The sequence below is a fragment of the Mya arenaria genome, chromosome 13 (genome assembly GCF_026914265.1).
Source record: "Mya arenaria isolate MELC-2E11 chromosome 13, ASM2691426v1".
Taxonomy (NCBI): domain Eukaryota; kingdom Metazoa; phylum Mollusca; class Bivalvia; order Myida; family Myidae; genus Mya; species Mya arenaria.
Window position 1 is genome coordinate 27,325,589 of NC_069134.1, and position 15,711 is coordinate 27,341,299.

A 15,711-nucleotide genomic window follows, 5' to 3' on the forward strand; every position below is an offset into this window, starting at 1 on the left:
GGTTATTTTGGCTAAAAAAAAGGAAAATGAGTCTTGATTCATAACATCGATGAAATAGCCAGCTTTAAGTATTTTCGATAAAGTGATACATATATTTTGTGGTGATGTCATAACCTTGTTTCACTTTTTTGAAGAGAAAACACATGTTATAAATATATTATCACATTTGTGTTTTTTTAGCTCGACTATTTTAAGAATAAGGTATGCTATACTATTCGCTCTGGTGTCGGTGTCCGGTTCAAGTTTTAGGGCAAGTTGGGATTTTAATAAAAAAACTTCTATACCTTCATTCAATGCACTTAATACTTCACAGAATTATTGACAACCATCTTACACTAAGGAACATAACTTCATGTTAACCCTAAATACAAATTATTGCTCTTGAATGGTTTTTTTTCTTTTTAACTCTTCTTTTAATTTCTTTTGAAAGGCACATTTTTATATTCCTAACCACATTTTCATAAAGGGAAAACAAGATATTTGAATGACTTGTGTCATTGTTCGGGCGGGCTGGTGTTAAGCAGCGTCAAAGTCACCTTATGTATCGAATAATTTTAGCTAGGTTTGACATAAAGAGACCAAACTTGGTATATGCAAAGAGTTTATGGAGACCTTTTATGGGAATGCGTTTGAGGCCCCTATTATCAAGGTCAAGGTTACTATTAATAGAAAAAGGGTTGGTTTTGAATAACTTAAGTAAGGGTTTTCTAATTGGTACCAAATTTGGTATATAGGAAGAGTTTATAGAGACCTTTCCTGAGATTGTGTTTTTGGCCCCGAGAGTTATGGTCTAGGTCAAGGTCAAAATAGAAATATGGTAAGTACTGAATAACTCAAGTAAGGGTTGACATAGTGTGACCAAACTTGGTATATAGGACAAGTTTATGCAGAGCTTTAATGGATGCTTTTTTGCCCCCTAGGGTCGTTGTCACTGTTACTAAAAATAGATTACTGTTTCAGTTAAGGCTGACATACCGTGACCAAACTTGATATATGTAGGAAGAGTTTATAGCACGGACACGAGTATGTGTACTCTGACATTTAAATATCTCGTGTGACTTTGATCTTTGAGTTATGGACCCTGCTCATCGTCTCAATGAGGACAACATTTGTACCAAGCAATATGGTAATCCATCAATGCATAAGTAAGTTATAGCACGGACACGAAATGTTACAGCCAGACGGACGGACAGACTGATGAAGTGTTTCTGTAATCCCCTCCCCACTCCGTGGCGGGGGATTTGAAATTTGATATTTATAAAATAGTGTACTTCCATTTTTGCCATTGTTGTGTTTTACCATTCTGTCAATATGTTAAGTTACAGTTGTGCCAATATCTTACAGTCACAATATATGACTTTACAGAATCGTAACATTATTTAATAACCTCATCATAATGATTACTTATCTTCCTATTGTTTTCTTAAATGTTCTGCGATTTCAATAATTATTTACAAAACATGTTCCTAAAATCAGAGACATTTGAAAGTATTATAAGACTTCTCATTCAAGGTTTTGTCTATCTTAACACTGATGATTGCATAATGCTCTCTAGATATCACTATGCTTTTGCTAAGTTTAATTCCCATTAATGTTTAAATTAATTTCTCTTATGTACATATATTTAACAATGTTCTGTTTTTCAACATCTCACTTAAACAGTTACAAAATGTTAATTTACAAGAAATACTTGTATTTATATCACTATGTCATTTTGCCATGTGGCCCTTCTTTACTACCTGTTAAGCTTAAAGCTGCACTCTCACAGATTTACCATTTGTACAACTTTTTTTATTGTTTGTCTTGGAAAGCGCAAATTTTGTGTTAATATCCGCAAACAAATGATTTAAGATTACTGACAAAAGATCAAATCACAGATTTTCATATTTCCGTTTGAAAATTAATGTCTTTAATTTGGCTTAAGCTGTTACTAACAGTTTAAGAAAATTGCATAAAACATCAATTTTAGAACTTAAGTATAAAAATCTGCAATCTTTTTTTGTCAGCAGTCTTATATAACTGGTTTCAATGGATTTTCGCAAAATATGGCTCGTTCTAAGTCAAAAAATGAAAAAGTTGTCAAAACGTTCAATCTGTGAGAGTGCAGCTTTAACTCTGATGAATATATCATTAAATGTCTCTTTTATAGGCACTGACTCTCCATTTACAAACATTAGAATTCATAATGCTTAAAAAAGTATGCCTGTTTCAACTTCTCAACTTACCCTGCTTTTTTTTGCATGACCCTTAACCATTCTATTGTGTGTTGTTGTTTTTCATTTTCGTGATTTATGACTTTTCAAACTTAAAAAATAATGGCCTTTTGGCTATCAACCATATCAGCAATGCTTATACTGATAATATAAAACTCCAGGCATATCATTTATAGTTTTGGGTTTGACAACTTTCAACTTTTAAGTTAGTAAATCATTTAACAAATATACCTATTTTCAACCCAATTCATTCCAACATAACAACTGAAACTGAGTCTTTTTAAGCCCCCCCCCCCCCCCATGTAAAAGATATTTATTACCCTATAAATAGTTTCATTCAAATACTGTGCATTTGCATGCTAGGTACATATTACTAGGTTTTCATGCATTTTCATTTATATTCTTTTCTTTCATATCTGTTCTATTTCATTGCTTATGAAATAGTGGCAGCATGTATTTTAGTATTGTATTAATTTGTCTGTGTGCATTCTTATTCCAAGTATTGGTCATAATGTATATGTCGCACTTACACCAAATTATAACAAATATTCTTTCTATTGTTTGTTACATTTCAGTACAACTCTGCCATTCCCAGCATACATACTACCTCTGTATATTTTGTTATCATGCTTATTACTCTTTGTTGTATAAAAAATGTATATATAATGTCATATTGCTCATGTTCTTTCTTGTTTTTACATATGTTCACATTTCAGTAATACTCAATGCAGTATTTATTCTTATATTTCAATGTCATATTTTAAAGAATTGAGAAGTTTTACAGGCAAAATAACAGTAACACATTTCCACCAAACTTTGTACAAATGCTTCACTTTTCATGTATTAAAACATATTCCTCACTTCATTTCATTGTAACCTATAATTTTCAGCACTTTCTTCATAAATCTTTTGTGTCATTATATTTCCATACACATTAAGTGATCAACTTCCTAGTCATTCCACTATCAACCTGCATCACATTCTATTCATCATTCTTATATCTTATGCCTTAAAAGTGCATAATGCATGATGATTACATAATGTTTATTACCTATAAGTGTCAGTATATGCTTAACTTGTTTCCTTTGTTTAAAACATCCTGCATGCCTATAAATCATCTATGCCACAGAACAAGGAAAATGACATTAATAATGATGATCAGACTTCTTTCTTTCAGCTCATGTATAACCAACTTCTTTTAGTTTATGTTAAATGTATTTTTTTAATTGTGTTAAAATCTGTTACATAAGCAAACAGTTTTATGTGTTTTTCAGTTAGAAACAATGGCTTTGTTACACTTAATTATAACGGTCAACTTGTTTCGCGGATTATTAGCCAAAAGTAAACATTGTTTTAAGCAGATGTCCTTAATTAGTTTTTTGGATAAACCTTTGGTGCTACTCCTGTTTAAAGTCAACATTTCACCAAAGTACTTCAAATTCTCAACGTTTCGAACTTTGCCCAGAATTTACCAAATCATGTTGGCATATTTAACATTTCAGCTATCATATCAGCCACTCCAAAAGAAAACCAACACTGTGGCCATGTTGTCTTTTATAAATGTGTGTATATTGATACAGTTCATGAATAAAGTTATTTGATACAATTATGGTTTCTGTCCTAGATATACCATCAGTTGTACAATGGTTATTGTGTTAAGTTTTATTTTCATTTCAAAACAACAGCCCAATTCTGTCATCTTTTAAGTAACTTCAATTCACTGACATCTACAATCAATGTTAGTCCTCACTTTATTTACTTCGTTCTGACCCTACATATAGACTTGCATAACCAATAGTTGGCCCGCGCTAACATCCAATTGCTGCATCTTGCAGCAACTTTTGTACTTGTTAGTAAATTTATCTTTGTTTAAAGTCTACATTTGAAGCAAAATATTGCCCTACGACGCGTTTATGACGTAATTTATCACTTGGTATACACAGACTGCCATTGCTGTTCCAAAGAAAGTACGCCATACTAAAAGTAATCCACTGATTAAAAGCAATCTGCATGTAGGTCGTTTAACCGAGATTTTGTAAACGACTATCTTAATACATTCGATTGCATGTATTTCATGCATTCTGAACTCCTCGGCCATTTTTATCGAACACAACGTTTTGATATAAATGGCCGGGGAATTCCGAATGATATTTTATTGCCCTGTGATATATCGACGCTATTCTCTCGTTCATCAAGCACGTTGTGACGGGAGTGACGTTAGGCACACGCAAGACGGAACGGACGATTGTACCTCGAACGGATTACGTCAAAAAAGTTAGTTTCTGTAAACTTATTTAATGACGTTAACAAGGATTTACGTATACAACGTCATTGATACAAAACGTTTGGTATTGGGTTTTATGGTTAAGGGGTTTCAACTTATTTAATCCTAGGCTATATTCGCGGGTTAAGGGAGATGTTTCGTATATGGTATCCCTTAAACTGCGCTTTACCATTTCAGACTAAAAGAAAGCAAATTGACTAGTTAATTCAACACTAAAAACAAACAAATAATTCAGTTCAGAGGTAGGGGCGCACATTTAAATTTGGGCAGCCCTAAAGCATTCCCCCTTTAACTCAAACATACTGTACCCGCCCCTGTATAATTTATTTTAGTCTCCGCATGACGTCACTGTTGGAGGGCCGATGTATACGTCCCAAACGTCATATGTCGTGGACACCGCCTCATTGAAATTACGTTCAGAATTTCCGCTGGGGTTTGTCTCGTCCCCAACATCCACCCTTTACACTGGGATTTCCACCGACATAGTTGGGACAACGACGACTTCAATTGAGCCGATTGGTTTAAGCTTAATGTCAATTGACGTGCTTTTGGATCAAAGTAACTTTGGTGTAGACGCAAACGAGCTCTCTTACTTAGACGCTTGTCCAAGCATAAATTCCCAGATGCTAGAACAGCGACGGCAAAATTTAGTCCAAGCGTTAACGAATTACGGAATTATGAAGAATGCATCTCAGCCTGTAGGTATGCAGCAAGGATGTACTCATAATCAACATTTTTATTTCAGAATATACATGTAAATACTTATCATATATAATTAACCATGCATGTAGCTGTTTACTTGTGACTAGAATAACAATTAATATTTGTAAATAATCACCTATTCCTTTGTATAGAGTAAAGTTGATGTTCATATTGTACAACACGCAAGGTGTTTTATTTTTAATATTGCGCCCAGATGGGATAAGCAGACCGTCTTTTAACCAATGATGTCCGACGTTACAAATATCGGCTTTTACTTTATACCAACGTATGTTATCGTTAACATTTCTATAAGAACAAAAACTCAATAACAGAACTTCCTGCTGTTTTTAAATCGTAATGAATAATTATTTTAAATGTAAATATAGGTATTGATCGGATTTTTTCTTGCATTTATGAACGCAATAGTTCAAGCGACATGAGCAAACAATCAGCCAAGAAGCGATAGCGCGCTTCATGAAATTTGCTCTTGTGCCCTACTGCGTTCATACAGTAAAAACCCAAGAAACAAAGCGAGCGATGCTTGTAGCACTCGTTATCTTCACACCGAAATTATATATAGCAATATGTTGCAGCCCCACACTCTCTCAAAGGATTGACCACGATTGTGGGAATGGTAAAATATTTAAGTCTTACTCATATAAGTTTTTACTCGAGAATAACAGATGCAACAACTCATTTAATATCAAAACTTTCAGACGAGAAGTTCGCAATCCCAGTCGTCTGGCCTCAAGGAACGTTCGCCTTAATGAAGCCTCGGACCGGTTGTCCCACCTCCGCTAGTCGCTGGCTGGAAGGTTGGCTTAAGCAGACTCCAGAAAGACAGTCGCCAAATAACGAGTGGAACGCAACGCATCTTGATGGTGAGTCCCAGGGGCCGTATTCAATAAGCAACTTAGATTGAACTTAAATTTAAGATTAGAAACTAAGTGTTTTGATTGGCCTGTATATTTAGCTGACCAATAGGCTGAATGGAATCACTGAGGCATGTCTAAGGATAAGGATAAGTTCAATATTGAATACTGGCCCAGGGCTATTGAATTCAAATGTCACAATGGCAAAATGCTAAATGCCGTGCAAATGTACAGCCACGTTTGACAGTTTATTTTAGCTTGTAAGCTGTGCCGCGGAACCTGGTGTCGCCGCACCACATCTACTGTAGCTGTGGCATTTACAAAATGAAAAGTATTGTCAAGGAAACACTTTAAATGTTAATGTATTTATGTTGTGTGGTTATCAGCAAAATTGAAAAGAAAGCCTCGTGAAATGTTACGATACATGTCCACGAAGGCTAATGTCGGTCGGGGTTTGCGTGCAACGCATAGGTGGACATTTCTGTAGGAGTATACGCTAAATTGAAATATATTTTAGAAGAGCGACCCTTCTATAACCCTTCTATGACATGTCCAACGTTGCAAGACATTATGACAATTATAATAATTCAATAAAAAATATATGCGACGAAAAACAAAGTTTTTTTTTTAAATAATTACAATATAGATTGTTATGGACTAAAAACTATTTGTTCAATATAAAGATAATTATGAACTGCTGTTCTATAAGAAATATCTTTATTCATAATAATATTTCTTTTATGAAGTATACAAATATATTGCATGTAAAAATATTTACGTACGTGGTTAAAATACGTATATTGGGTGTTATCGGCAACATGGGATATTATCTACATCGTATAACATCAGTTTTGATTGGCTCCAGCAAACAATATGGCAGCGCCAAAAACACAGTGACTTGATCATGTATCATATTCATTTTAATGTTATTCTTTTTTGAGCCAATGAATACTTTTTTGAACAATTTTATTGTTTAGGATTCAGTCCATAAATATCTTTATTGACTAAATATATTGCCATTATTGAAGAAAAAGTTTGTTTTTCGTTTGTATATATTTATTATTGAATATATATTGACATAGAATATTGCAACGTTTGCCATACCATACCCTCTAAAGCACAAAAGTCCGTCCAAATATAAGAAAATTGTTTACGGTTCAGATATAGAAAACAATGACTGGTACTTTTAACCCTTGTCGCGTTTATACGCGTAAATATTGAATAAGAATCTAGACTAAATGTGCTTGTAATGGAACAATAAATATAAACCTAAATTATGTTTTCATTGTATCTATGGCAACAGTTTAGGACTGTAAGTATTGTTGAATTGTAACACTTCATATGTGCTATACATATGAATATATGTTTTTGTATTTTTCCCAGGGTCTTTAACGAAAACAGAATACAACTTCCATTTTTGCGTAAAGCCAGACGCTTCGGACGAATTTTCACTTGCTTGGCCACAAGGAGACTATTGTGTGCTAAAACATGGAAACTGCCCGACTGGTAATGTTGCCTTTATGTAGCTTGCATGTAGTTAATAATCATGTTTGAGGTTGTGATTTTGAATGCAATCGCTTACATAATTTATGTTTGCACCATTATTGTTTCCTCAAACTTAAGTATACCCCAACCACTTGGTAGTGGGGGCTATATAGGAATCCCATTGTCCCGTCCGTCGCTCTTTTCTTCTGGTCTAAGACATCGGAACAAGATAACTTTATTCCATAACTCTTTATATTTTGATGTTTTGACATCACATCGCTCCGAATGAACATCAAACTTTATACACATATTGCCTGTGTTAAGGAGAGGTGTTGAGCAAAAGAAATATTATTTCGGTTTGGTATTCTTAGAGTTATCGCCCTTTTATTATATGTTTGCTTATTTTTTACTGAAACAAGTAATTTTTTCTCCATAGCTCAATATGTTTTTAAGGTTTTGATTTTAAACTTTATACACACGTTGACATGTTGTGCATAAGAAGCATTATTTTCATATTGTATTTTTAGAGTTATTGCCCTTTGATATTTTTACTTACTTTTTTGACTTTGATTTTTTTTTTGAATAGTTAACAAGTTATTTTGTGACTTATTTAGTAGAATTCGCTGACCATAACTAGATAACCTTGTAGTGTACAGCATGAAAAGCATAAGTAACTGGTTAACTTAGATTCGTGTTACCAATTAAATATATAAAACTGGTAGTCTATTTGTGATTTACGAATTCCACTCAGTAACAATTGATTCAAAATATGAGCGTCTTCGAGTCAAACGGGGGTGAATGATATAACTCCTGTCCACAGATTTCACAGAAGGTTATGTTCAATTTGACGATGATGACACAGACAATGGTAATGCTCACGGCGGAGTTATGCCTGACGGGACGTATGGCAGCGATACACGGCTCAACTTTTGTTGTAAGAATGTGAACATATCTTTTATTTGTGTTATACGGTTGACTGCATTTCAAAATCATTCAATCAATATCAATATATTCGTCTAGGTCTGACGGCAGGTCATACAACGCCATCACCCTGCCGACTGATAAGCCATTGTATCTGTTCCCGAATGGAAATGGATGTCAAGAAGTGAATGGCATGCACTCGTTGGTTGAATACATACAATGGGATGACGAGGACCAAACGCAGAATCTACATAGCGGCATCGGTGGAGACACACCAGGAATGACATATTGCGCTGGCCATAACTGTGGGGGAACCTACTCCAAAATATATTTCTGTTACTACGAGAAAAACATATCTACTGGCATAATTGTTGGATAGATTGATGTTTGCCGATTACAAATAAATATATAGAAGCAAATGTCGCTGCCGTGTGCACGATGTTGCCCGAGAGTGGTGTCTTCTGTTGTAAATGAAACCGGAGTGTACTGAGAAAACCCTCTAGATTGGCTTGATGACAACCAACCAAGCTCGAGATGCCTTGGTAAGAAGCGAGTGCGCTAACCGCACATCAAGAATGTTTATAAACATGATGAATATGAGCATGATGAAATTTTTCGCTGGTGCAATGTGCCTTTCTCTGGCTGGAAATGAGGATTTGACTGCAATTCCATCTTAGGAATTTTGGTCAAGCCTTATATCAACTTACTAGATACTGCAACGACCACCCGATACCTCAGTCGTATAGCGTTCGCTTCGGTTGTGGCATTCGGAACTCCTCGGCCATTTTTTTCAAAAACAACCTCGGATGTATTTGGACGGTTTACATACTCGAAAAGTGGTACGTTTAAGTCCGCTGCAAGTAGATCGCGTAGTAATTTTATTTAGCATTTAAACTTTGTGACTTAACTCATGGGATTCTTAATTATGTTTGCAATAATACAATTCAATGGCAATCAATTTCGACTTAGATCAATAAATACAACTCTAAAACACTACATTTAATTTATGATATAATTCAAAATTTTACGAACTACTTCATACCTGCATACATCCGAGGTTGTTTTCGATAAAATGGCCGAGGAGTTCCGAATGCGGTTGTGGAAGGTAGAAGGTTGAATCCCTGTCGCGTTACACCGACATGCGTTAAATTACGGCACCAGTAGCTCCCTAGCCTAGCGCTCGCCATTTAAAGGGTGGTACTGGGAAAAAAGTGTACTCAGTACTGGTTCAACCCAGGAAAGTTGTATACCGTGTATCGGTGCTTTAGAAAACAAAGAGGTCTCTTCGCAAAGAGCTAGAGTATCGCATCCGGATCTCTTGAAACTCACTCTGTTTCTTCAAGTATTTTAATGTCAGAATTTGACTGCGAATTGCTGTCATTTCTATCTCATGTCACTTATGGCTAGTGTTTGAAAATCGGACTCCATTTGCTATCGATAATCGAATCGAATCGGACCAAGCATTTCGATTTACTATCGGACAATAATCGAAAGTTCATAATATCGGTAAGGAATACATTCTTTATACATAATATCATCATGATCATTTAAATGGTTAAACCTGGAGTCAGTACGTGTGATGCTATTGTCATGCTGTTTGCAACAGTTAGTAAATTTCCATAACCTTTTCGGTCATTGATAACTTAACGAAAAAAAACATAACAACACGGCACATACTTCATAATTGCACATCAATTACAAAATGGATGCACACCGCATCAAGTAAGTTATCTTGACATTTTATCCATGTAAAAGCATATTAAATATTTGTGAACCAGCTTAAAATTCAATAACCTATTCATGAGAATATCTTAATTTCATAAAACTTCCACTGTAAAATTAGTTAGTTACAAAGGATACCAAAAATGGTTTCAAAAACAAAATGCATCGTGCCGGGATCCCCGGTATTTGCAGGTAATAAGACCGGACCCACTACATCAAAGAGACAGGTTATTGAAGAAGGTTTTGTAAATATATAAACAATTAAAACAATTCGTAATTTTGGCGGAGTTTGTAAGCAAAATGGTTCACATTCACCACATTTGTGTAAGATAGTGGCCTCCCTTGTTAAAATAAAATCTACCACAAAGAAAACATTTACTCGACTTGTACCACTAAACAAAAAGTACGTAGCTATCGGAAGTAACATTAGCGACATCGATTTTGGACAACCACTATCGAATGTCGCCGATATAGCATTGCCAGCTATGATTTATCGATGTGTACTCAATAATTAAATCGTTTCATCACTACTTATGACATTAAAACACAATTTAAATCGTGATACCGGGATCAAGCCATAATGCAGTCAATGGGCTCGGGCAAACCTTGATAAAATGAAATTAACAACTTAGAAACTGCAACAACGTCAGTTAAGTTCTCCATTCCAGCGAAAAATGAAATGAAACACATCAAAACCACTGTTTGGAGACTGACACCTTAACCGACATTTGCAACGTAAGACATATCTATTATTCTTTAATGGAAATGAGTGCATAAAATAACACTGCCAAGAGTGGACATTCTATATGGTCTTTAATGGAAATGAGTCCATGAAATAAAACTGCCAAGTGCGAACATTCTATATGGTCTTTAATGGAAATAAGTGCATGAAATAGCATTACCAAGTGTGGGAATTCTGTATGTTCTTAAATGGAAATGAGTCCATGAAATAACACTGCCAAGTGTGGACATTCTGTATGTTCTTTAATGGAAATGAGTACATGAAATAACACTGCTAGGTGTGGGAATTCTGTATGTTCTTTAATGGAAATGAGTACATGAAATAACAATGCCAAGTGTGGGAATTCTGCATGTTCTTATTGAAAATGAGTGCATGAAATAACATTGCCAAGTGTGCTAATTCCGTATGTTCTTTAATGGAAATGAGTCCATGAAATAACACTGCCAAATTTTTGAATTAAATCTGTTCTACAACAGAATTGGATGCACGCCATAACTATGCTAATTTGGGGCAATTTATCTGTTCTCCAGTAGAACTAGGTGCATGGAATAAAACTGCCAAATGAGGCAGCTGTGCTTCAATGGACATAGGTTCATTAAAATCACTATCAAATGAGAGCACTTTACCTGTTAGCTTACGAATATGCGTGAATAAAATAACAATGCAAAGTGTGGGCGTTCTTTATGTTCTTTAATGGAAATGAGTGCATGAAATAACACTGTCAGGTGTGGGCGTTCTTTATGTTCTTTAATGGAAATGAGTGCATGAAATAACACTGTCAGGTGTGGGAATTCTGTATGTTCTTTAATGGAAATGAGTGCATGAAATAACACTGTCAGGTGTGGGAATTCTGTATGTTCTTTAATGGAAATGAGTACATGAAATAACACTGTCAGGTGTGGGAATTCTGTATGTTCTTTAATGGAAATGAGTGCATGAAATAACACTGTCAGGTGTGGGAATTCTGTATGTTCTTTAATGGAAATGAGTGCATGAAATAAAACTGCCAAGTGTGGGAATTCTGTATGTTCTTTAATGGAAATGAGTGCATGAATTACACTGTCAGGTGTGGGAATTCTGTATGTTCTTTAATGGAAATGAGTGCATGAAATAACACTGCCAAGTGTGGACATTCTGTATGTTCTTTAATGGAAATGGGTGCATGAAATAAAACTGCCAAGTGTGGACATTCTATATGTTCTTTAATGGAAATGATTGCATGAAATAACACTGCCAAGTGTGGGTATTCTGTATGTTCTTTAATGGAAATAAGTGCACGAAATAACACCGCCAAATTAAGGAATTATATCTGTTCTACATTAGAAATGGATGTACGCCAAACTTTGCTAATTGGGGCGATCTGTTTGTTTCTCAGTAGAACTAGGTGCATGGAATAAAACTGCCAAACGAGGGATTTATAGCTGTGCTCCTATGGACATATTAGGTTCTTAAAAGATCACTATCAACTGAGATCATTTTACTTGTTAGCCAACGGAAATTTGTGCATAAAATAGCATGGTCATGGCATTCTATATGTTCGTTAATGTAAATGAGTGCATGAATCTCCACTGCAAACTAGGAGCATTCTGTCTGTAATTCCACGGAAATGTGAGCATAAATCTCCACCGCTAACTAGAGCTGTCACAGGAGTGACGAATACCCCCAAATGCCGCCTGGACACAGGAATGGCAAACCATACCTTTGAAAAGAGGCCATAACTCCAAGGTTACTGCACACTGCATCTTCTTTTATCATGCATGTATTGTTTTATTTAAATCTGTTGAGTAATTTAGAAGTTACACTGCTGACAAGAAAAACTAGCTGATGCTCTAGCTGATCTCTTCTGGAATAAGAGCATTCACGAGCTTTTCTTCCAACACGATCATCATCAAATTTTACAAGTACATATTTGGGCTTGAATGCATCCTTATCCACCTGGGAATAAATCCCGGGACTGTTCCTGTAGCCGAATTAACAAGTCCATCTGACACGTCAATATTTGTAGTAAGCACTACTGTGGCAAATATGCCACACTTAAGTTCTGCTGGTATTCCACTGGCATCTGGTTCAAATGAAGCATGCTGGATTTGTTTTGTTTGTTCATCTTTCCAAGTGTCAATTACTTTTAAGGTAAATATTTGCTCATTTAGTTTTTGAAGGATCTATCGAACTTGACCTGTATCTTCTGATGTTACACCTGTGTACCAAAAATTTTCAAATCTGTCAAGCCTTTCATGAGTTATCGTCCGGAAACCATTTTTCTATTTTTAGTAACAGTGACCTTGACCCCACCAGCCCCCAATATCGAACTTGATCTGTATCTTCTGATGTTACACCTGTGTACCAAAAATTGTTCAAATCCGTCTAGCCTTTCATGAGTTATCGTCCGGAAACCGTTTTTCTTTTTTTAGTAACAGTGACCTTGACCTTGGCCCCACCAGCCCCAATATCGAACTTGACCTGTATCTTCTGATGTTACACCTGTGTACCAAATTTTTTTCAAATCTGTCAAGCCTTTCATGAGTTATCGTCCGGAAACCGTTTTTCTATTTTTAGTACCAGTGACCTTGACCTTGGCCCCACCAGTCCCAATAGCGAACTTGACCTGTATCTTCTGATTTTACACCTGTGTACCAATTTTTTTCAAATCTGTCAAGCCTTTCATGAGTTATCGTCCGGAAACCATGAAAACCGACCGACCAACCGACCGACCGACCGACAAGCTCACTAACTTGATCTGTATCTTCTGATGTTACACCTGTGTACCAAAAATTTTTCAAATCTGTCTAGCCTTTCATGAGTTATCGTCCGGAAACCGCTTTTCTTTTTTTAGTAACAGTGACCTTGACCTTGGCCCCACCAGCCCCAATATCGAACTTGACCTGTATCTTCTGATGTTACACCTGTGTACCAAAAAAATTTCCAATCTGTCAAGCCTTTCATGAGTTATCGTCCGGAAACCGTTTTTCTATTTTTAGTTACAGTGACCTTGACCTTGGCCCCACCAGCCCCAATATCGAACTTGACCTGTATCTTCTGATGTTACACCTGTGTACCAAAAAAAATTCAAATCTGTCTAGCCTTTCATGAGTTATCGTCCGGAAACCATGAAAACCGACAGACCGACCGACCGACAGACAGACCGACCGACCGACCGACAAGCTCACTCCTATATACCCCCTCAAACTTCGTTTGTGGGGGTATAACTAGGAGCATTCTATCTGTAATTCCATGGAAATGAGAGCATGAATCTCCACTGCTAACTAGGAGCATTCTATCTGTAATTCCATGGAAATGTGAGCATGAAATAATGCAAATGTACTGCCAAACGAGATCATTCTATCTGTTCTGAAATGGACATGGGTACATGCAATAACACTGCCAATCGGGTGCACGACATAACACTGCAAAGTGAGGGCAATCTATCTGTTCTGCAGTGAAGGGTGCATAAAATAACACTACCAACAGGAGACATTCTTTCTGTTTTCCAAGGACATATGTTCATAAAATATCACCAAATGAGGGAATTCTATCTACTAGCCAACGGAAATATGTGCATGAAATAACATTGCCAGTTGTAGTCATTCTGTCTGTTCTTAAATGGAAATGAGTGCGTGGAATAAATCTGTCGAATGGTGTCATTGGGCATATTGTTAAATGGGCATGGGTTTCAACTGTATTATACGCAACACGCTCGATTCTGTGTCTATTCTTCAATGGAAATGGGTTATGAAATAAAATACAAAATGGGGGAATACTATCATTTCACCAATTGAATGCTATCTGTTCATCAATGGAAATGGGAACATAAAAAAGTAGTAGTAAAACTGCCCAAATGGTGCATTCAGCCTATCTCTAATAAAAATGAGTGCTTGAAATAACACTGCCAAATGGTGTCATTCTGCCTACCCCCAATGGAAATGGGTGCTTGAAATAACACTCCAAATGGTGTCATTCAGCCTACCCCCAATGGAAATGGGTGCTTGAAATAACACTGCCAAATGGTGTCATTCTGCCTACCCCCAATGGAAATGGGTGCTTGAAATAACACTGCCAAATGGTGTCATTCTGCCTATCTCTTATAGAAATGAGTGCTTGAAATAGCACAGCCAAATGGTGTCATTCTGCCTACCCCCAATGGAAATGGGTGCTTGAAATAACACTGCCAAATGGTGTCATTCTGCCTATCTCTTATAGAAATGGGTGCTTGAAATAACACTGCCAAATGGTGTCATTCTGCCTATCTCTTATAGAAATGAGTGCTTGAAATAACACTGCCAAATGGTGTCATTCTGCCTACCCCCAATGGAAATGGGTGCTTGAAATAACACTGCCAAATGGTGTCATTCTGCCTACCCCCAATGGAAATGGGTGCTTGAAATAACACTGCCAAATGGTGTCATTCTGCCTATCTCTTATAGAAATGAGTGCTTGAAATAGCACAGCCAAATGGTGTCATTCTGCCTACCCCCAATGGAAATGGGTGCTTGAAATAACACTGCCAAATGGTGTCATTCTGCCTATCTCTTATAGAAATGGGTGCTTGAAATAACACTGCCAAATGGTGTCATTCTGCCTATCTCTTATAGAAATGAGTGCTTGAAATAACACTGCCAAATGGTGTCATTCTGCTTACCCCCACTGGAAATGAGTGCTTGAAATAACACTGCCAAATGGTGTCATTCTGCCTACCCCCACTGGAAATGAGTGCTTGAAATAACACTGCCAAATGGTGTCATTCTGCCTACCCCCACTGGAAATGAGTGCTTG

The 15,711-nt window shown here is 36.3% G+C and overlaps 1 protein-coding gene across 1 annotated transcript; it reads left to right on the forward strand.

Moving 5' to 3' along the window:
* The first annotated feature begins 4,845 nt into the window (after positions 1-4,845).
* On the forward strand, positions 4,846-8,665 carry LOC128215177 (uncharacterized). Its single transcript, XM_052921889.1, has 5 exons — positions 4,846-5,199; positions 5,916-6,080; positions 7,455-7,577; positions 8,377-8,490; positions 8,577-8,665. Exons 1-5 carry the CDS (start codon positions 4,860-4,862, stop codon positions 8,663-8,665), a joined length of 831 nt encoding a protein of 276 aa, XP_052777849.1. The 5' UTR covers positions 4,846-4,859.
* Positions 8,666-15,711: the final 7,046 nt, after the last annotated feature.

What these genes read in the sequence shown, in the direction of transcription:
- LOC128215177 (XM_052921889.1), top strand. Translation starts at nt 4,860, where the DNA reads ATGTATACGTCCCAAACGTCATATGTCGTGGACACCGCCTCATTGAAA. An exon ending in GAATGCATCTCAGCCTGTAG is followed by an intron (nt 5,200 to 5,915) that starts GTATGCAGCAAG and finishes CAAAACTTTCAG; the next exon opens with ACGAGAAGTTCGCAATCCCA. An exon ending in ACATGGAAACTGCCCGACTG is followed by an intron (nt 7,578 to 8,376) that starts GTAATGTTGCCT and finishes TCCTGTCCACAG; the next exon opens with ATTTCACAGAAGGTTATGTT.